The sequence below is a fragment of the Fukomys damarensis genome, unplaced genomic scaffold, assembly GCF_012274545.1.
Source record: "Fukomys damarensis isolate Sample0158 unplaced genomic scaffold, DMR_v1.0_HiC HiC_scaffold_26, whole genome shotgun sequence".
NCBI lineage: Eukaryota > Metazoa > Chordata > Mammalia > Rodentia > Bathyergidae > Fukomys > Fukomys damarensis.
This window is the reverse complement of record NW_022900938.1, coordinates 29,335,294-29,359,331: the sequence shown is the minus strand read 5'-3', so window position 1 is coordinate 29,359,331 and position 24,038 is coordinate 29,335,294. Positions and strand designations below refer to the sequence as shown.

The following is a 24,038-nucleotide window of genomic DNA, read 5'->3' as shown; positions in this document are numbered from 1 at the left end:
GTGAATAATTTCTACTAGGACAATATTTTGGGAGAAGTTCAAACCATATAGTACATCGTTTACATGGAATTATGCCTATAGAGAGGTTGAAATTTATGACATGACAATAATTTACAGTGATTTAATTTCTTTATATCAGAGTTATTGTACTTTAATTCTTTTCACAAGTCTTTCTATTGAAATTTAAGACACACGTGTATGTTGAGCTGGGCACCATCTCATTTTTAACTACCACTATTTATAAGCAACCACTCTCAGAGTGAAACGTGAGAACTTTGAGTGGCTGAACACAACACATGAGATTGATCTGTAAAGAACACAGTGCTAGACAGTGGTAGCTCTGCCATCTCCTAGCCGTGTTACATTTCTAAATTTCCAAGATAGAGAAAACCTATAGCAAAGTAGAAATAATAATAAGAAGACATACTGTAGGATTAATTTAAAAGTTAATACATAATTTATAATTAAAGAGATGCTGATAATGAGATTTATAAAGTAAAGTTTAGAAGTACAGGTATTGAAGGTAAACTACTTTGGTACAAAATTCAGTTTCGCCATCTCGGTTAACTAGGGCTAGCAACTTAGCCTTTCTTTGCCTTAATTTCCCATTTGAAAATTAAGAACAACTGCCATTTCTAACTCATGGAACTCTGAAGATTAGGTGAGTTAAAATGTTTAGAGTGCTTTTAGGAACACCTAAACACAGTAAGCCACAATTTTCATCATTATGTAAATCTCTTCATTAGTACCAACCTCACAATAAGGTTTTAGAGTGTGAGATCTTATGCTGTGCTACTGTTATGAATAATCTAACTGTGTTATTTTGAGAATGCCTCATATGTTAAGAATTAAGGCAGGAGCCACTAGACTCTAGAGATGTCTGGAAATTGAAAACAAATATTAGGGTCTCAGAGTGTCCCCATTCTATTGTTCACATCAACAGCACATGTATAGGGATCGTTAGGAGACCTTGAAACAGCACGGGGAGGAAGATCCACAGCATCATACGAAGTTTACATTGCACCCTCATTATTGCTCTGTGCTGTGAAGGAAGTGGAAACGGGTAGTACGTACTTCATGGCTGAGCTTGGAGTTTTGTTTTGGATGTCTCAGCACCTTCGGATAGTGGAAGAGTAAATTTGAATGTTCTATGATTGACATGCTGGTAAATTTTTTGAGGGCTAATATTTATGCAAAAATCCATAAGGATAACAAGAAACCAAGTTGCTGTTAGTATATTTCAAACGAATATTAATTATTTATTTGCAAATATTAATTATTTATTTGTCCAATAGCATCATCTATAGCATAATTTGTGTAATTCTGGAATGGCACAGCATATCTTACATTTTATGAAGATAATATCTTTTTGACCTTTGGATAGAAAAAAAATGTATAGAAACAGGAAAAACTGGGCCACCTAGTGCAATATTTGGGCAGACAGAGGCATCGGTTAAGTTGTCCTCCTTGATTCCAAAAATAAAGATCACTCTTGCTTTTCATTGTCATTCACCTCTCGGCCTTTTCAGTCACTGTTTTATTCCCACCAATTCGAAAGACTGTCATTCACAACAGTGATGGCCTAATTTTGCCAAAACCCAAGTGTCAATTTTCTGTACTTTGTCACCTGACCTTGCTGTATCTTTTGAAAAAATTTTTTTTTCTTCTTTCCTTTGGAAAAAGTGTTATCTTCTCTGAGCTCGTGTGATAACAGGCATATTCTGTTCTTCTTTTAACTCCTATGTGTTGGCCTCTTACTCTTACTCCTTACTGTCTTTTTATCCTTTGCTGTGGTGAAGTGTCCATCAGAGTTTAATTTTGGACTCCTGCATTCTCTGCCTACATAGGCTGAAACAGGTTCATAGCATCAGAGTCCATCTATATCCTGTTGCACCCTAAATTCAACATCAGGTCCTGGTACTCTATATAGTTCTATATAATTTGGTATCTTTACTTGAATGTCTAATAGATATCTCAAATTCAATACGTTTCTTTAGTCATCACCTGTCTACCTTGCCAAACATGTTGCCCAATATCGCCCATGAAAATTAATGCCTCCACTTTCTACTCATTTGTTGAAGAAAAGCTATTTGATGAATCCTTTCTTTACTCCAAACAAGCCCTTCAGTGAATCTCTTCACCATAGTCTATGACAAAATCTCCTCTTTCTGGGATTATTAAACAATCGGTCTCTCTGCCTCTAGGCTTTGCCTTTCCTTTTCCAAATGTGATCACTTTAATAAAGGACATTAAATCTCTGTTTTTCCTGTTCCAAGAGCTTCCCATTGTAGTTACAATGAATGTATAATAAATTATGTAACATATAAACATGTAATAAATTATCATATGATTTGAACTTCTTTCTTGGCTCCTGTGCACGTTTCTGAATTCAGTTTCCCTTGCTCTCCCTTGGGTTCTGCCACACAGATTTCTTCTGTCTCTTGAATCTCAGTTTATTCCCACTTCATCACCAAGAGTTTCTTTTTCTCTCTTCCCCCAGGTCTTTGAATGTCTGGCCTCTTTCCTTAAGCACCTGCTCAGGGACACCTCCCTAGAAAGTAGCTGACCTTACTGCCTGTTGTCTTTCTCACTTGTTCTTACCACATCACCTATTTTATTTCAGACCAGTTATCTCACCTTGATTTTATTTATTTATGCACCTGCTACTTGTTTTCCACCCTTCCTGCCCCATGGATGTGAGCTCTAATGGAGCCTGCACTGTCCTACTCATATCTCCTTTGTCTACAATAGCATATGGTCCTTAATAGCTATTCAACCACATTTATTGAATAGATGAATGGATTTTAGGAGGTTAGAAAGATAGCTCACTGCAATCTAATTTTACTTTTAAGTGGGAGATTGAAAGGTTTCAATTCCTACATAGATGCATGTCTCAAGTATATGAATATAGTTTTTGAAAGGTACATTTGAAAGTAAAGTGTTTGTTTTAGGATTTTGTGGCTGTTCGATGCAGTTACAGCAATTTACCCTATGGAGTCTGAAGCTCTCTCAAGATTTGTTTGTGTTTTCAAAAACTGTTTTAATTTGATGTTTACTTTAGCTTTGTGAATCTAATGACCGGAGGACAAGTTATTATGTGGTTATATTAATTCATGTATTTCAGTTTCTGATTTGAGGAAAGAGAATAACACAGGCTCATTTAAGATAAACTAACTTGTCAAACCATAAAACGTCTTCATTAACCACTTACAATCCAATAATTTTGACTCACGAAAGAGGAAGTAATTTGTGTTGCACCATTATTTTCATTAATTTATTTAAATAAGTGTCTAAATTAGTTATCTAAAGATGAAAAAATGATATAAGATTAGCTCGTTAGAATATTTTTCATTGTAATATTTTCTATATGCAAGACTTTTTGAACCGAAGGCCATCAAATGCATTTAGTGTCCATTAATTCAAGGAGTTGAAAATTATTAATGCTGAATCCCAAAGTCAGTTTCTCTCTGTCTCTCTTTGTCTCTGTTTCTTACTTCCCCCACCACACTTGCCTTATTTGTCTGCTACCTTTGTATTGGATCAGTTAGATAGGAATTCTAGGAGGGAAAAGGATAAATGAATTAAGAATTGAGAGAAATGGACACTGGTATAAATGTTTTCATGAAATAGTTGTGTTATGTCCTAAAAAGTGCAAAAGCAAGACTTCATAATCTTGAAGTCTATAAAACAGGCTAGAGAAACTTTAAGATTCATTCCAGTTATATAACACAAGAACATTAACTTTCCCTTTTGTGGATAACTTTCCAGGACAATATTGAGAATCATTTTTATTATTTATGAAATGCAAGACAGAAATTGCAAGTCATATTTGGTCTATTTAAAGTGTCTTGGCAGCAGATATTTTATGAACTGAAAGGATTAAATACATTTTGGTTACAGAATTATAAGTGTGTATATGTGTGTATATACTATATACACACATACACACACACACACACACACACACACACACATATATGGTTGAGAGGAAAGAGTAAAATTTGGATAGACCCAGATTTGTCGGAAATGATTAAGAGAATGAAAGCACACATAAAGAAATCATCGATCCATATTGGCAAATGTTAGTGCTAAAAATAAAGTGTTTCTTGATTGCTAAGAATCAACTAGACAGGGCTTAAAGCACCTTGTTTTGTTGGGAGCTGTGAAGCCTTTTGTAAAGGAATATCATAGACGACTAAGAGACAGACAACTGTCATTTTGCCCCAGTCCTCTCCATTATTTGGAACAAAAATAAAAATAAATAAATAAATAAATAAATAAATAAATAAATAAATAAGTCAAATAGTAATTGCATGTTTCTATGACTACGATCCCCAGGGTAATCAGACTGAAAGCGGACCTATACCTAACTGTGCATGGTAAATAGCTGATTAGCCACTGGGATATCTAACTATGGATTTTAAAATGGAAATGCATCTTTTGTCTCTGTGAGTAAGGGTTTAATGAAATACAGGAAACAGGTTCATTTAACATTACTCTGTTAAAAACAGTTTGTGGTTCCCAAATCTACCTTGAGTTTGCCTTTTGGAGATTTTAAAGAATTGAATTATTAATAAAGTAAGTGCTTAGATTTGTTAATTAATACATTTTTGTAGTGATTTCTTAGGGTCCTTATCTTTCAGGGAAGAAAAGCTGTTGGCTTGTGGTAGAGAATAACCCTCTATTTTCTCTTATTGCTGTGTACATTTCTCAGCCTTCCTCTATTCTGACAGATACCCTACATTGTGGAATTAATTGTAACTTAAAAAAAATCCATATAGTTATGTCAATAGTAGCAAACTAAGTTCTTGGCTTCAAGATTTTAATTATACAAATATACTAAATGTCAAACTTGGTTTTTAAAATTAAATTTGTAAAAAATCATTGAGGATACTTACATCAACAATCAAGAAATCTAGCCAGCACCAGGCATTAGTGAAATATGTTTGAAATCCATAAGCTACCCATTTGAGAAGCATTTCCAGAATGAATATATAAGTGAAGACCTTGTCAGCATATTCTAGCATGGTTTTGATCGTCTTTCTCTGTTCAATGTATATGTCTTCAAAAGCCTGGGAATTAAGAATACTTTTATTTTACCTCAATGTTTACCTCCTATAAATACTTGAAAAAATTGTGTAGTATAATACTGAGTACAAGGCAATGATTTGAAAAATATTGGATAATATCAAACATTGGACATTATGTAAAATCTAATGACTAAAACAAACTGTTAATATGTTGATAAGGAAAGGCCAATATCTTTATTGATATCAATTATGCTTTATTTCTAAGTTTTATGACAAAATACTTACCTCAATTGTTGCTACAAAGACATGCGTTTGGTAAGGTAGCATGAATAGGAAATAATTGTAAATTCTGTTAAAAAGGGATAGATTTAGCTTATGAAAAAATGTTTTCCATAATTTCCTCAATGATCTGGCTCATTTTAAAAGAATAACTTGATTATATATGAAGAAAGCAAAATACACATTTAGTCCATAAATGCTAATATGATTATTAGGACAAACTGGATATCACTTGTCAGGGAAGGTAACACAGCCACAGGACGTCTGTGCAAAAAGTGGTCTCAGGGAGGAAAACATCTGCTAGATAAACATTAGATGAGGAAATTCTATCTGTTCTGATTTGTTTTGAATGACATTTTGCATAGTTATATCCTGGTTACTAAGCTCTAGAAGGCACAGATAGACCTTCTGTTTTGATTCTTATGCTTTTGGTATTATAAAAGCTAATTCTTTTCAATGTACATTTCACTTACCAAAGCACCACTACTAAGAAGTATCATGAAGACAATGAAAGTCTCAAACCAGTTGTGCTCAACAATGCTGTAGCAGGTTTTCCGAAGATTCCACCAGATTTTTCCTTTGCCTTCTTCTGTACTTACTTGACAAAAGGGGAACTTTTTAATACAACCTGAAAAGCAATATTAAAATTAATAAATTAAAAATATATCCTCACCTTAAATAAGAAAAGAATAAACTTGCTTTCTCCCTTGTTATCCTGGTGTAAATTCATCATTTGAAGTTAATTGGCTACTTTATTTCTGGACATCATCAACATTGCTTCTCTTTAATGTATTGCTCTCAGACCTATGTTCTCAGCTAGCTGCGTAGAGTTCAAGGAACTGCTAGAGTAAAACTGATTTTATTCTCAGTACTCATCAGGATCTCTTTTTCTCAAGGCAATTGAGGGAAATAGAATCTATGTACATAGTTTGGGCAAAACTACATTTAAGTTGTTTATTCATATTTTCATGTGAGCCTGGGTTTTTACTTTCTTCTTTTCATACATAGAAAAATCCCACTATCTTCTCAGGCATCAGCCACTGCCAATGTTTTCAAGCCTATTTATTTTCAGCCTTGGTGCTTTCTTTTCTCACACTTATGACTCATCTTGTCAGCCAGTCATCTTATTCCTTTGCCCTCTGCCTCTAAGACTCATATTACTGTATTTCTAATTTCTATCCACTCCTTTGAATTAATTATCTGAGCTACTAATTAGATTAAATATAGCACAACAAATCAATGCATTTATCGATTTGTGTGAAGACACTGTACTGGTCATGTGTGAACAATTACTGCTGCCCTGCCAAGGCTCTCCAACACAGCTGCATTCTTCCCTAAGTCCTGGCCATAGTGCAAAACAATCACACTTTAAACTACCAGAGGTGGGGATTAAAGATCTAAATATTAAAAAAGAGACACTAAATTTGCTGGAAGATAAGTTAGGCAGAGCTCTTGAAGATATTGGCATAGGAAGAGACTTAATGAACAAATCCTCAATAGCACGGGAACTAGCAGAAAGAATCAACAACTGGGATCTCATTAAAAAGCTTCTGTGCTGCAAAAGAAACCATCAACAGAACTAAGAGACAACCTACAATGTGGGAAAAACTTTTTACCAGCTGCTCCCCAGACAAAGGACTATTATCTAGAATATATAAAGAACTAAAAAAATCAGCCCCCCCAAATATAAAGACCAGATTAAAAAATGGGCATCTGAAATGAACAGACATTTCTCAGATAAAGAAGAAAAAGCAGCAAGTAAATATATGAAGAGATATTCCACATCACTGGTCATTTGAGAGATGCAGATGAAAACAACACTGAGATTCCACCTCACCCCACAAAAAATGGCTGCTATCAAGAAATCAACCAATAATAAATGTTAGTGGGATTGTGGGGAGAAAGGAACCCTTCACCATTTTTGGTGGGAACATAAACTGGTGCAACCACAATGGAAATCAATATGGAGATACCTCAAAGAGGCTCCATTTGACCCAGCCATCCCTCTGCTGGGTATCTTTCCAAAAGAATTAAAAGAATCATACCAAAGTGATAGATGCACACCCATGTTTATAGTGGCACACTTTGTAATAGCTAAAACTTGAAAATAGCCCATTTGCCCATCAGTAAGAGACTGGATAAAGAAGATGTGGTTTTTTCTATAAAATGGAATAGTACTCAGCCATAAAGAATGAGAAATTACAGTCATTCATAGGAAAATGGATGCATGTTGAGGATATACTCTTAAGTGAAATAACTAAGTCACGCATGTGTAAATACCAAATAATTTATCTGGTGTGAAAAACTATAATAGTACATAAGAGCCTAATGAGATAATTGACAATGTGAAATGGGAAGAAAAGGGCTAAAGGTGTAGGGGAAGTGGGAAGGGTAGGGGAAAGGAAATGAGGGAAAAGAAAAAAATATGAGAAAATGAAAAAATGGAAATAAAGTTTTTGTAAGTAGGGAAGGTAGGAGGGGGTGAAGGGAGGGAAGGGACAAGGGGAAAATAAGAGAACTAAGACCTGTCATGAAAAGGTACAAGATCTCAATGATGAATGTAACTGTACTGTGTACCTAAAATGTACCACTAAACTTAATGAGGAAACACAGAACTACCAGGGATGGGAATTTAATCATTGAAGTACCTGCAAGTGACATCACACTATTGCCAGTGCATTGTGAAGGCACTGCAATATTAACGACATATACCATTTAGAACCCTATTTTTCTCATAGATCAGTTTTCTAACATTCTGGAGAACCAGAACAAAAAAATCCAATTAATTGTCCAAGCATAGTGTCTACTATAATATATACTATGATTTTGAAATACAGACATTGACTTTGTGAAAGAAAACAAGAAGAAAAAGATAAATACACCTTCACAACTTCTTTTAAATATATTCTTTGGATGAGGTCTATTCAGTCTTTGTAAGGAGTGAGAGAAGACTGCATTTAATCACATTAGAATTTGTTTACCTTCAGTGAAACAAGCTTCTGGCTTAAGGTCTTCCTCGGGTTCAATTTCAGCTTGTTCACCTTCCCGGGGTGGGGCAACATCAACTGTGCTTCCTTCAGATGAGCTGGTTGCATTCAATTTCTGGAAACAAAATCCATTTCAAAGATGTGAACTTTCTCCCTTTTTAATTCAACCAATTGGGAAATGCTTTGTCATAGAGTAAAAATAAATGGTAGTGATTGCCTTTGATTCTGCTAATACTACTGATAAAGTTGTACTAATAATTTAACAGAATTAAATTTTACTATTAAAAACAGTGTGTGCTGATTTAATTCAGACAAAAATGATTGACAACATATAGTGTAGATGATTTAGAAAGGCTGCATTATACTGATTATTTTATGATTTCCACTTGTATATGGATGGCATATCAAAATAACTCAATAACACTGATACTCTTGCTTAACTAAGAGTAGTCTGATAAAAGTTTGGTCTTCTACATCTACTAATAATTATATTAATTAAAATGCATCAATTCAAATTATATCTTCTACTTCTTTAGATGGAAATTTTCAGAAGGCAAAGAATATTACCAGTTGTCTCTAAGTACTGTCCATATTTCTGTAATTTTAGAAAGGAAGAGCAGTACATTAACATTAGTCACAGTCATTATATTTCAACTTCGAGCTATATTTTTCTCTGGCTTATATAATTTTTTCCTTATTTTACTAGCAGAAAATGATGGATCTTTCTTTTTCTTTTCTTTTTTTTGAACACATAAATGAATTCAACACTTGCCAAAGAATTCTAAATGAAATGGAAATTTCTTCATAAATGGGGTTGTCTGGAATCTATATAGACTTTCATTAGGAGCTCAATCTAAATTCAACATGTGATTAGACTGGATTCTTTCTCTAAATAAATCATAGTGATATGCCACATGTCTAGAAGAGCCACTTAATAACAAGAATAAATAATAAATTTTCTGAGATCAGTTGGAGAGACACTATAAATGAGTAACCTTCTTCTAAAACTGATACAAGGACATGATATACAGCACAACCTAGGTAATGCAAAGCTTTCAGGAAGAAAGAATAGCTCATGGACATCCTAATGGTTTCTAAGACCCATTAATTTCAGTAGCTAAGTGTTAGGGTCATGCTGCTCAAGCTTTTGGAAGAGTTAATGTGCTATTTTTAAAAAGCCTAAGTGACTCCCTAAAAGGAAGTCACATTGGTGGAAATTTGACTCAAAATTTCCTATTTATTGAAATCATAGTGCAAATGTGTTTTAGTATTGTATGTTGTGAAAAAATTCAAGATTAATATTCAGATTAATACCTTCAGTGGTGTTAAAGGTAATATCATCATGTACCAATAAATATATTATAAAAATGACTTTAAAGGAAAATATAATTCAATAATATTGTTCCTCCTAGACTGGCGTATGCTTTAGAGAGAAGTTAGGTCATCATTTTTGGCCGGCGTTCTTTGTTACAGTACAAGAATTGTTGCCGAGAATTATTTTTTTGCAAATGTGGGGAAGCCAAGACATATTTTCTTTTCCTGGTATTTTCCTGAATCATAGAGTCAGGATATCTTTATTCTTTTTAAAAAGGCCAGGAAAGCTACTGTTGGGTACATTTGTGGCAGTTGCTGAGATAATCAAGAAAATATGAGGTAACTGTTTGGTTTTAGCAGCTAACTCTTCCTTTCCAGTTTCACTCATGGTTTACAGATTGAACACTATGATTTTTGATGAGTGACAGTGATAACATCCACTGTATAAATAACATCAGTGAGTGTTTTTAACGTTGGTTAAAAGACGTTTCATAATTAGACTACTTTGTCTTGGCCAAGTCAAGTCCAATAATTTCCAATGAGTCTGGTTATGATCTACGTCTTCCAAAGTCTTTCTTTTTTTGCTTGATTTCTCCATGCTAAAGTTTATCATCCATTTGGTCCATTGTTCCTATTGCTTTTAATCAAATATCTACGTATATGAAAATATATTCACACACACTCACATATATACCAAATATAGCATACATACGATATATCTAAAGATCCAGTAGATCACCAAGTATTGAATAGACATCAAATACTGTCATTGAGTTCATAAAAAGTAGATAAATAGATTGAATGCACATTTATATTCCTTTTATAGAGAAAATTACAATGCTTAGACAATTTCTTCTCTGCTTTTTGATAAAGTATATCTCAGCTGTGGTCTTGACAGAAGCCTAATTATTATAAAATAAATTTTTATTAAACAGAGATCATTTAATTTATAATTTTTAAATGTAAAAATACACTTTTCCATTATGGAAGTGGGAATTAGGAGGGAAGAAAGTAATGTGTACTATATTTTTCCACACATATACACATATATTTTCCCACTTGAAAATTTTAGAAAATAAACTCATCTTTTCTTTTCCATTTTGCCACTGATGATACAATCATGTGATATTTAATTTTTCATATAACTCATATATTCTATAGGTGTTTTATGTTAAATGTAAATATTTACATAAAACAAGACTTCACAGCACAGCCAATAAACAGTTGAATCAAATATCACATATGGACCTCTGAACGTTTTTGTGGCAATACTAGGGATTGAACCCAAGGAATGCTGAACTACATCCTATTTTCTGTTGAGACAGGGTCTTCAGAAGTGGCCCACACTGGTCTCAAACTTGCAATCCTCTGGCCTCAGCGTGCTAAATAGCAGAGACAACAGATGTGTTCTCAGAAACTGATTTGGGTTTATTTTTGTTATTAGAATTGTTTTTACATTATAAATGTTTGTGAATGGTACCAACATATTTGATGCAATAATCTTAATATTTTAAACAGATCAGGAGGTCGTGTTTTCATACATTTTAAAGTACAGAAGAACAGAGTTTATTTAGTTCACCTCCATCTACCTGGCATTGTAAGGCACAGCATTTCTTTTGAAAGCAACTGATAAAAACACCTCGGCCCCACTCTGCTCTTCTCTAAGTAACAGAAGACGTTTATAAGGAGCAGCGCTCTGCTGTCATGCAGGAGTCATATGGGTTATAAGGATGTGCATTTCGGCTCTGGAAAGTTCCTCTAGGAATGTTTGCAGTGATCTTAGACCTCCACGTAGCAGAGGTTAAAAACCAATACAGCAGTGCTCCATTTAGTGACAAATATTTTATGGGAGGCTTCCCTTCCTAAGAACGTTGGCAAAAACCCACTCTTCATGATGCAGAATTAGGCTTATTAATATTTTAATCACATTAGTCAGAAATGCCACTACATTATTTTCAATCCTATAGGCCACAGGAAAATATGTATATTTTATTCTATGAAGACATAATATTAATTATATAAACTTTAAAGAGCTATACATTTATCTGTTTACAAATTAAAGCTTGAATTGAGTTCTTATTAAATTACATCACTGACCAACATACTGTCTGCAGTGCTTTAGGAGCTGGATATCTAAAGAAGTTTACTGATGTATTTTTAAACCACTAATACACATTATGGACAATGAGTTAAGCTTTTAACATTCTATACATTGATATAATAGCAGCCTACACAAATTCTATATGTTGGTATAACCTAAATAATGTAACATTAACATTTTGGTCTTCATGTCTTCGTAGATGATAGTTTAAGATACTCTTGTCATAGCCATACTGAAATGATTTTCAAAATTTTAAAAGCAAGTGACTGATGATAAATACAGAGAATAACTTACTTTATATTGCCATAGCTGCGATACACAATGACACAAAATAAAAGAGCAAAGAAACCTGAAATAAAATTGACCATAGTAAGCCACTCAATGACTATCCTGAATAAAATTAACCTGTGTTCTGAAGAAGTTAGAAATACAATTGGGAACATAGATATAACCAAGGAAAGCTTCCATACAGGACCACGTAGTACAAGTTCAAACTTGTCTTTCTTGTACTATTTTCTCTCTGACCCTTCCCCTATTTTATAGCACGTAAAGGTTAGATCCTTCCATCCCTTGTAGAAGATACTGAATCTACAGAGGGATGATGGCTTATGCTCTACAGATGCACACTGGAAAGCAGGTTTGGAGATGCAACATTCTCCAGGCCCAATTCAGCCGCAGAAAACATGCCTGGCTGTAGCAGAAGCCTGGCGCAATGCCGTGGAAGCTGCACGCTGATCCAAGAACCATGTTCCCAAAGACATGGAACCCGAATAGGACGTGTTCAAGGAGGCTGACCACAAACACCACTCAGAGGAATGGGTTATTTCAACAGAAGAAGTCACAGAATTAGCAACCAGAAAGGCTGTGAGACCGTTTCTCCACCCTCCTGATAACACAATCTTGTACAGAAATTCCCCTGCATGATGAATATTGCTCTTGATTTTTGTCCAATTAAATAATGAAATTTAACTTTCAGAGGTAGAAGAGAATGTTAGCAACTGGCCTACTTCCACTGAAATGCGCTCACATTTCATTTATTTTCAATCAGCTCTCAAATGTTTGACTCTCACAAACTGCTATATGACTCCATACAAAATAAAAGATTCAGCCATTACAGATTGCTTTTTAAATCTAGCAATTTCTCTAAATGAATTGAGGATTTTTGTCTTACACATAAAAGAGGATAATCTTTTTGTTACACATACTGTGAGGGCCTTAGTCTGACCTTCAGGATAGGCATACCCATATCTTGACTTATGATAGTTCACTTAAAAATAGGCAGCCACGTACTGAAGTCATTCGGTTGCTTTTCCAAGGCAGAAAAAAAATGACAAAGCCAATAGCTCTTTTTTCTGACCTCTTATCAAATGGTTAAAAATATACATTGTCACCATTGGATTTTTGTCTTGACATATGTTACATGTATAACACCCCTGAGTGCTCCTTTTATTTAAAAATAGCTTTGATGGGAACATAATTTGTAAAGCTGAAAATAATTATGTGGTGGTTGAAGAGCAGGGTAAAAGGGCACCAAAAAAGCAAAAGTAAAAGGACATTTCTCTTCAGAAGAGATGCAGACATTTCCATCTGAACCAGACTTAATTGGGTTTGATTCAGCAGAAGTACACAGAAGCATCGAGACAATCCTCAAAAGCTTGAGACAGGTTTAAAATGGCTATTCACACATCCATGTATGACTCTTAAAAAGGGCATTTGGAAGACACTGGCAGAAAATTTGAAAGCCAGAGGCTTCCTACCTTTGCTCTTCAAAGTCAGAAAACAGCACAGTGCTTTTTCCATAAGGGCACAGGCTCAGGACTTTGGTCAAGTGTCTGCTTTTCATTTCCAAGAAAGTTTTTTAAAAGAGGAGGTTCTATGAAAACCATGGTGTGAGTAACATTTACTTCTATTCAGCTTGTGCAGAAAAATAAATCAGATTGTTCTTCAATGAATAATAATGCAGTTTTATGCCTAAAACTAAGTTGGTGTTAAGTAAAAATTGCACAGATCACCAGGGATTGTATTTGTTCTACTTTTCACTAATACTTTTATTTCTGAATCTGCTGTATTGCACAAAGAACTGTAAATTTTACCTAAGGAAGCAGAGTACGTATGTTGAACCTAGAAATAATCCCATACTCCAAATACTCTTTGTCACTAAAAGTCTTGAAAAAGGATAATACTTATAAACATTTTTACTTTTGCTTCATAATTTCCCTCTCAGAACTGTAAATGTTCACATCACCAGGAGAAAATTGAATTGAGCACAAAGGCTTAGTTCACCCACAAAGTTATAATAATTTTTGGAGATGCCCTTTACTCTCCATAAAACTATGACTACTAATTAATAATAAAAATAGCAATGCTAAACTTCTTTTTAAAATTTTTTCTGTCTGGGGTAGAAAATTTGTGAAAAATTAATGTGTGCTAGGGCAATTCCAAATCAAAAGTGAGTGTGCTAGACCAATTAATTAGTGATCCAGATGCAATGAACTTTTCCTCTTTTCCACAGCACTATATTTTCTTTCTTTTAATTACTTTGCAATGATCACTGTGGTTTTGCAGACACTTGATATAGCAGTTTCTCCAACTATTGAAAATCCAAGATATGTGGTGCCCAAATGCATATACAGACTATGGCCCTTCTCAAAAGACTTATGATCACCCTACTTCTTTTTATACAGACTTTCCCCCAAGCGTGAAAGCAAACATTTTCATCTGAAATATATGAATTGATTAGGTTGAAAATTATATTCATGGATCTGAATATAATAATTGGAAGATGGCAGTACTATCAGAAAAAAATCCATAGAGGCTCTTTTTTTGTCACAATTTACTTATAAGGGCTGAATCATCAACAACAAAAATGTTGTGGTCTTATTTCAATGAAATAAAAGATAAATAAAAATGCATGCTCTTTTAAGTCCTTGACTATATTGAATCTTAAACATTTTTATCATGTTTTAAAATAGTTCTTGTAAATCCTATAGAGCATGCAATTATTGCTTTGAAAAGTCTAAAGCCTGAAAATCTCATTAGCAGAATTAAGTATGCTGTCGGGGCTGCCCATCTCGCCTGACCATGCTGTGATATTCACAGGCTTCAGCAGAGCAGCTGGGCAAGTCTGGCACTTCCTTGCCACGGCAGGGGAAGGAACAGAGCTGAGAAGCATGCAGGCAGTCAAAATTCATTTGGAAAGAAATTGTATGTGTACAACTTGCTTGGGTAAGCTGGGTAAAAGTGGTGGCACGAGCCTCTGGCTGGTTAAAAAACACCAGAGCTGCATTCTTGATGGCTCCAGCTTGATTTTACCCCTGTGAGAAGAATGGTAAGCAGTGAAGGTCACAGTATGATATCACTCAGTTAATTCTGGAATTCAACTTCAAACATGATTCTTAAAAACATTTATTCTATATCCTTCACTTAGGAAGTCAAACAGTCCTTTAAGAACTAAAAAAATCTGTAGTTACATAAAACTTCTGAGAAATCATGATTACGTGAACTTTAAAAAATGTAAAATCAAACAAAATTCTACATTACTTTGTCGCAAGATTTGTGTAATTTCAAGTTTTTCCTAGATTAAGAAAGACACTTTTGAAATCCATGCTTGCAACTGTCTTACATTTTTTCATGCAAAATTCTCTATTTATTGCCATACCAGCCTGTTTATGTTTTAGTGTTCATATAAGTAGATATTATAAACACAGTGTATATAATGCATGTTATATAATCTATAAAATAATAAAAATTCACGTTTTTATTTCTAAAAAGCTTCTAGGGTTCATTTAACTCTCACTGCACTTCTCAGGCCTATTTTGGTATAAAAGTGATTGGAAAGAATAGAGAAGCTAGAGTTTTCAAGTATCATCCAAGTTAATCATTTACTGACTCATCTTTAAGCATAAAAATTTTGTAATTTTGGTTTTTGTTTGCTTGCTTTCAAATGAGGACTGTATAACACTTTTGGATTTATCCTATCAGCTTAACTATTTACTAACCAAAGAAAAACAATATGTGTGCTCTTCAAAGAAAAATCAATACGCCTTTGTTACTCTGTTCAAAATAACAAGAATCATAAAATAAAATGTTAGTGATCACTTTTATGTGTGTGATCATTAAAAAAAAAAACTTAGTTAGCTGGATGTGGTGGCGCATGCCTGTAATCCCAGCACTTGGCAGGCTGAGGCAGGCAGACTACTGTGAATTCGAGACCAGCCTGGGCTACACAGTGAGTTCCAGGTCAGTCTCAACTACAGAGTGAGACCCTGTCTCAAAAAAACCAAAACTAAAACCGAAAACAAAAAAAAAATAAAAATAAACCTTGGTTGATGTCAGTGAATACCTAAAATGTGAGCAGTGTTCAATGTCAGCAGTTTTTGGAAATTTCAGATAAAAAATGCATTTAATTAGAATTTATCCAAATCTATCTCTTAATGTTGGATCTGCTGATAATTGCTTTTAGCTTGTTTGTTTGTTTTCTTTCTTTCTTTTTTTTTTTTTGGACTCAGGTCCTTATGCTTGCAAGGTAGGCGCAGTGCTACTGAACTAAATCCCCGGCCCCTGTTGCTTTTATTTTATAAAAGCATCTATTCTTTATCTTGTGTGTGAGCATAAATATAAACTATTGCTATTTTGATTTTGGAAATCTTGTATTGTTAAGCACATCACCTTCATAAAATTTATTGTTGATTTCAAAACTCTGTTCAAGATCATTTGAAAATTTATTAAATTTAAAAAACATAATTTATATTACATTTTTTCACTAATATTTCTGTACAAGCAATTTCATTATATTTCCTATTTGAATTTCACTTATTCAAAATTATCTTGAAAGAGGGTAGAATAGGTATAAAAAAGAATTTTTTTATTCCAGCAATAAATATTTTCTCTGATTTGATAATGGGGACCAAAGAGATTGTATTTCAATATTCTAATTTCAACATTTGAGTCATTAAAAAGAAGTATCTGTAGACCTTACAAAGATTTTGACATATTTTGCCAACGAACTATTGGTAGAAGGACATTAAGATACTTTCTATAAATCCAATGTCATAAAACTTGTGACATTAGTGTCGTGGAAGTTTCTTTACTTCTTTTTTTTTTAAAAAAAACCTTTTCATGACCCAAGCTATTCATGCCATTTGTCCCTAATTATTTTTCAGGGTTTGCTTTATAATTACTTCTTTGGTGAACTCTTCTATTTTCAGGGGCCAAAGTAATTATGGAAAGTGTATTATCAAATCTATTTTAAACCTGATCTCTCACCCAGACCCTTATTTCCAACTCTGCCACATCACCTCTGGGTAACCTTGGGAAATCGGTTCCAGGACCCCCTGCAAAGATCAGCAGATGTTCAAGTAGCTTTTGTAAACTGGCCTAGAATTTATGTATTACCTATGTACAAACTCCCTTATACTTTAAATAATCTGTAAAAATAATCCCTAAATTATTTATAAGACCTAGCTTATTGTAGATGCTATATAATTACTGTTTACACTTTTTAAAGGAATAATAATAAGCAAAAGCCTCTATATGTTCAGAACATATGTAAGTTTTAAAAATAACATTTTGATCCACAGTTGGTCAATATGGATGTAGATTCTATGGATAAGGAGGGTTAACCTTATACGCTAACCAAACATTTTCCATACAAGCCTGGCAATCTCTTCAAAAAAGATCATTTTGCACAGTGGCACTGCCAGTTCTCCAATTCTCCAGTTCTCTAGATTCTTCGGGTGGGGTCACATTACACTAGTCTCAGTTATTTATTTTCTTAGCCCAGAATTTTATCAACTCATTGCTATCAATTGATTAGTACATTTTCCAAGATAATCTCCCAGATTTCTCAGTTTAAACTGTTTTGATCTTTGATACCAATGAATATTCCTAAAGTGCCACTTTCTTATTGTCTTCCTCACTTTGAGAAAAACAGTATACCTCCTTACTGACTGTGTAGCCAAACCAAACTCTGACTTGCTTCAAAACTTTACAATCTAAAAGAATCAGACATATCCAAACATATTTTCCACTGTCTTCTCTACCAATTCTGTTTTTGTTTGTTTGTTTGTTTTTTTTGAGGCAGGGTCTCACTATGGAGTTGAAACTGACCTGGAACTCACTATGTAGCCCAGGCTGGTCTCTATCTCAGAGCGATCCTTCTGCCTCAGCCTCCTGAGTGCTGGGATCAAAGGCGTGAGCCACCACGCCCGGCTCTCAACCAATTCTTTATGCTGCCGGTTTCACATCTTCACCTTAATATTAAGAACTCACTCTCATTTCTGGCTCACCTTTTTCAGGTGTTTGGTTTCTGTTCATGTACAGATAACTCAAACTTTGTAGCCTATTTCAATTTCATGTCTTCCATTAAGCAACTGCCCTTTGTATGCAATCCTGTGGGATTAATCTCTGGTCCTTTCACTTGCAAGGCAAGCAGCAGAACCACCGAGCTAAATCCTTGGCCCAGGGATCGAACTTTTACATAGGTCTTTAATGATTTTGTGAATTAGTATTAATTCACTCAAAGAAGTTGAGATTCTCCCTAAGAAGGTTTATGTATATAGGGTTCTTATTCAACTTTTCTTTATTCTTAGAATAATATTCATAAGAAAGACAATCTGACAAAAAGTGCTCAATAAATACTTGTTATTTAATTGATATTTCTTCTTAAATAAATCTGTTATGTGATGGAAATAAAGTTAGAATTGAATTACTAATTTACCAAAATGTGCAATAGGAATTAAAAGTGAACTCATTAAGTGGACATTGAGTGAAATTTTCAAGAAGAATATTTGCTACCTCATTTTGTATGTGCTTGTTAAGAACCCTTTTCAAGATATTTTAAAATTTACAATTATATTTCAGCAGCTCTGGTAATATATATTTGGGGAAAAATCAGAAAGCTATGATTACAACGTTGTCTTATTTCAGACATTTCAGGTCAAATTATGTTGATGTACTTATTTTAAAGAAGAAAATTTCAAAATATGTTCACAAAATCAAGCACCATTGATCTGATTCCCATGATGTCAACATGATACCCTCAAGCTATAACAACTTTTATAATTCCATCTGTGCTAGATTTACTTCCAACTGGTATTTTATAAATCTATAAATAAATAATAGTAAAATATTTTATCCCCATTTCCATCACAGAATTGAAGAATTTGTACCATAAAGCTACTATCATAAGACTCTATGAATTCTAATCATACAGTGTAATCAATTTCCCTTATTTCTTTCTAACAACCAGTTATATGACAGTAAAAGGAATTTTTCCATATATAGTTTAACTGTAGTCATCAAGTACAACCTTCCTAAATGGGTCTTAATATTTTTTAATTAATCTGGAAGCTATAGATTTGCTCATCCTTGATTGAGCAAAATAAGGACAGGACCATTTGCACTTTCTTAAAAAAATATAATGCTTTCATAAGTGAAATACTCTATCATAGTAGATAAAACTCTTAAACAATAAGCAAGACTTCCACATTAAAAAAAAACATAGCAAAACCGAATATGGAATGTAAGGAGATGATATTGGCACATTTTGCAATAAAATGTAGTTCATTAAAAAGAATATAATGTAGTGCAATGTAGAATTTAATAAATAGCATCTTTTTTGACAACAAAAATTTTAACTTGACTTTAAAACTGTCAGGAAAAGAAATGTACTGGTTGTTCAGAATAGTGATTTCCTATAGTGAGTTGAACTATCTGTGAATAGATTTTTCAGTATTACCTTATGACTTCAATACTATTCTTTTAAGTTTCGGTGTATATAGTGTTGGGGATTGAACCTAGGACCTCCAACATGCTAAGTATGTGCTCTACTTCTGTATTATATTACCAGTTGCAATATTACCTTTCAACAATGCACATAAAGGCAAAAACAATACTCAAAAACCACATTGCATGGCTATATTAGGAAATGAAACTAAAATTTAAAAGCAATATTACCTCTTTGCTTTCTTCTAGTTCTGATTCACTGCTGAACTCTTCAGTATTTAAGTTTTCAAAGTCAGACTCTCCCATGGCAATTGGCACTGTTACAGTTAGGCTGGGGTTGTTTATGAATGACATATAATCATTTTCATCTATTACATATTTTTCAACACTACTTCCAGTACCCACGCCACTGGTGGTTCCATTCCCATCTTTCAGGTAATTAAGCTCTTTGCTTATTTCAATTCCAGTGTTATTGGACATGCAGCTGTCTATTTTGTTGCCTTCATGGATTTCTATAACTTTTGGCTTTCTAAAACAGGCCTTTAGGAAACACTCCCGTATATTATTTTTCACGTAGTCAATTCCTTTTTGCATCCTTCCTATAGCAATCTGGAGATTGTTCATTTCATTGTCATCGTCTGTAGCAGCAAGGTTGTCTGAGCTAAATGAACTCAACAATAAGGCCAGAAAGAGGTTCAGAACCTAAAAGAAAACAAGAGAGAGAGAAAGAGAGAGAGAGAGAGAGAGAGAGAGAGAGAGAGAGAGAGAGAGTTATATTTATGTTGGATTGTGCATAAAGCTAACAGGCTATAGAGAAGCCTCATAGATCATTGCTAAAATTGTTTTAACAAATGCTTCGTGGATGGTTATTATGTTTCTGATAACATGTCAAAATCATGCACTATTTGAAGGACCCAATATCTGCTTTGTAAAGACACAATGATAAATCAAGCATTTCTTCTGCCCCACTGAGAAGAATAAGAAAGCAGCTATTCTAAGGTTTAAATTGTGTCTACTCAGCCTTGCCAGAGAAAAGACAAAAAAATTGCTTTTAAGGTTTCCTTAAAAATGTATTGGTTTACTTCATCTTACCAGTTTGTTTCAGGAATGTCTGACTTCATGTGTGTAAATTAAAAAAAACTTATTTAATAGCCTACTGATATGTGCAAAAACAATATACTTGAAACACAAATTCCTTTGGTCCAGTGGTCAGAAATTTTTATAATAGCAGAAAATTTCAAATGCAAATTATATAAAGCTTAACATAGCTCTCATCAAATATACTTTGAAATTTATGTGTTCAAATAGCTCAACAGATGGAGACAACTCTAAAATTATTTCAACATTTAGGCTAGACCCATATAATGTGAATTACTTTTTTTTCTTTCTTTTTTGTGGAGAAAGTATGATCAAATGTTAATTCTCAGAGTGTCATTAAAAAACACAAAAACCTTTAACCAATTAAGTGATAAACTATGGCTAATGCAAGAATACTTCAAAATTTCTGATATGAAAAGAAATCTATTTATAGGAATATCTTAAACTTGAGACATAGTTATGACTACCTTACATGGTAGTGAGATAAATGTAAGGCAAGAATTCAGTTTGTTTCCTTATTTCTATATCAGATCTACAGAAACTAGAGATTTCTAATTTAGAACTAGAGCTTTCTAATTTACTTTTTTCAGAAAAATTACATGTTCACAGTTAACCAACCAGTATTCTTTTTAGAAACCTCATTTGAAATGTACCCTTTGAAGGCTTAGTATGATTGTGTAAAGAAATTTTATGTCCACATGTGAATGAGAAGTTTAAGCATTAACACTCATACCCAGAGAACATTAATACTTTTAGATCGTGGCTAAATGTAAGTCATCTAAATCTGTTCAGTGTCTATACACATGAATAATCAAACTGTAATAATTTGTTTTCCTTTAATGAAGTTAACACAAGGAAGGTCATATTTACTGGTCTTTCAAGCTATTTGGATAAAATAAAATGCTCTGTTTCATGGATGTTTGTCTTCACTGTTTGGTAGTATACAACCTATTCCTCTGAGTAAGCAAACAATGTGAACTATAAACTTGTAAAACTCGATTTCAACATAGAATAATAGGTAGCTGTATTTTTAGGGTAGTAGAGAATACTTTATCAAACAAATATTAGGATAATATTTGTCTTCCTGATAAAAATGTTTCTTCTTTGAAAAAGAAAAAAAGTAGAATATTCATGATCTTTACACTTTTAAAAGATCTACTTCCTTTAGTCCATATTACAATATATGATGTCAATTTTGTTATTCCAGTACCCTAGATAAGGAGCCCAAGCTTTAGAGTAGTTCAGTAACTTGCCCATGCACAGAGTGGGATTTGAGTTTAAGTCTGTTATAAAATCAGAGGCATGTTTACCACTCAGGCTATTTTATTACCACTATATGATTTCATTTGTAACACATACATACCACAAGGTTTCCAATGACCATGACCAACATAAAAACAATAAGGCACATGGTTTGGCCAGCGACCTCCATGCAGTCCCACATGGTCTCTATCCACTCTCCACACAGCACGCGGAACACGATCAGGAAGGAGTGGAAGAAGTCGTGCATGTGCCAGCGTGGGAGTGTACAGTCCTCATTGATCTTGCAGACACATTCTTTGTAGCTCTTCCCAAAGAGCTGCATGCCGACAACGGCAAAGATGAAGACGATGATGGCCAACACCAAGGTGAGGTTGCCCAGAGCCCCCACGGAATTGCCGATGATCTTTATCAGCATGTTCAGGGTTGGCCAGGATTTTGCCAACTTGAAAACTCGAAGCTATAAGCAAGCAAAATATTCTTTTAGTGGTGATCATAATATAGTTTTGCAAATTACACATCATTTTATTAATGTATCATATAGAACCACACCTAAGGGCTATAGAAACCTAAAACATTGAACTAATTTGACTTCAAATGCAGGAAACATAACGTTAATATTATAAGAGTTACAAACTAAATTATATTATTTAAATGAAAAAAAGCTCTCCATTTTGATTGATCAAAAGGTACACCCATAAAAACAAACTGCTACTTTGAGTAGAAACTTTTTAACTTTACCAAAAAATGTCTCTTCAAACTCTACATCGCTTTTATTTTTTATTTTTATTTTTGTAGTATTGGGAATCAAACTTAGGACCTAATGCATATTAAACCTTATGCATGTTGGGACCTAATGCTCTACCACTGAGACACATGCCTTGCCCTCATGCTCTATTTTATTTGTTTCCAATTTTTTCTTAGTGCATATTGGCTATACGGATTAAAGAGTTTCAATTTGTCAGATTTGTGTATGCATATAACATTATTAATTTTCCCCTCATCCATTTTATTCTACCCTCTCTCCTAATTTAGAAACTACAATTAAATATCAAGAGTATGACTTGCATATTCTTCATTGGCTGTTATAGAATAAAAGTAAAATAACTCTTTTGATAAAATCATATAAAATTCTTCTCTTCCATTTGAAAAAATACAAATTTGTGTAATTTTCAAAAAATTATGCAATTTTCAAAAAATTTCAATTTTTTACTGTAATAATGAAAACCTTTGTTATATTATTGTTCAAAATGGTAAAGGCATCAAATATTTTCCTATGTGTTGTTTTAAAGTAGTTCCCACTAATAACCTAGAGTGAATTAAAAACTTAAGATTAATTGGGACCTAAAGTTCTTATTTGAATTTATAAAATATAAAGCAAAAGAAAATCATAAATTTAAAGTGAATTAGAAAACACAAGCATGTTTTAATGTGCCCACAGTAGTAGGAAATATTTTAATAATTTTTTATTATTTTTAGAAAATAGTTAAAACAGCTTTAGAGAGAATGTTCACTTTTTTGTGAAATAACATATTGAAGTAAATTTAAAATAACTGTAGTAGCTATACAAATACACATTTGAAGTATTATGCTAGTGAGAGATCAAATATAAGCATGGTAAAGGAAGATACCAGTCTGAAGGATCGTAGCACAGATAATCCCTCCACGTTTGCCAGACCAAGCTCCATTAAGCTCAGGCTGACAATAATTCCATCAAAGATATTCCACCCCTCTTGGAAATAATAATAGGGGTCCATAGCAATAATCTTGAGAACCATTTCTGCTGTAAAGATCCCAGTGAAGACCTAAAGTAAAATAGAATTAACACTTGAGGAGCACTTGAAGAGCTTTGATGCTGCAAGAATTTATAAAGAACATTAAATAGTAATGGCAAAAATAAAATTTAAATTTAACACAACCAACACTATATTTCACAGAACTAGAAAAAAGAATCCAAAAATTCATTTGGAACCACAAGAGACCTAGAATAGCAAAAGCCATTATAGGCAACAGTCACATGGCACCAGGTGTAACAATTCCCAATTTGAAACTATACTACAAAGCCACTGTGATAAAAACAGCATGGTACTGGCAAAGAAATAGGCCTGAGGATCAGTGGAACAGACTGGAAGACACAAAAACAAATGCAGATGTACTCAGCTACCTCATCTTTGACAAAGGAGCTGACCATCCTCAGTGGAGGAAAGATAGCCTCTTTAATAAATGGTGTTGGAAAAACTGGAT

General features: G+C 33.6%; 1 protein-coding gene across 7 annotated transcripts in view; it reads right to left on the bottom strand.

The window, feature by feature from the left end:
- Scn3a (sodium voltage-gated channel alpha subunit 3) overlaps positions 1-24,038 on the bottom strand; it is a 107,685-nt gene that overhangs the window by 15,900 nt on the left and 67,747 nt on the right. For all 7 annotated transcript variants that reach the window (XM_033756326.1, XM_033756327.1, XM_033756329.1 and 4 more), the window contains 6 exons: positions 23,426-23,599; positions 21,898-22,254; positions 19,668-20,138; positions 8,291-8,411; positions 5,783-5,937; positions 4,899-5,072 (listed from right to left, as the gene is read on the bottom strand). In XM_033756326.1, the coding sequence (XP_033612217.1) occupies positions 4,899-5,072; positions 5,783-5,937; positions 8,291-8,411; positions 19,668-20,138; positions 21,898-22,254; positions 23,426-23,599 (1,452 nt within the window). The remainder of the gene's footprint in view (positions 1-4,898; positions 5,073-5,782; positions 5,938-8,290; positions 8,412-19,667; positions 20,139-21,897; positions 22,255-23,425; positions 23,600-24,038) is intronic.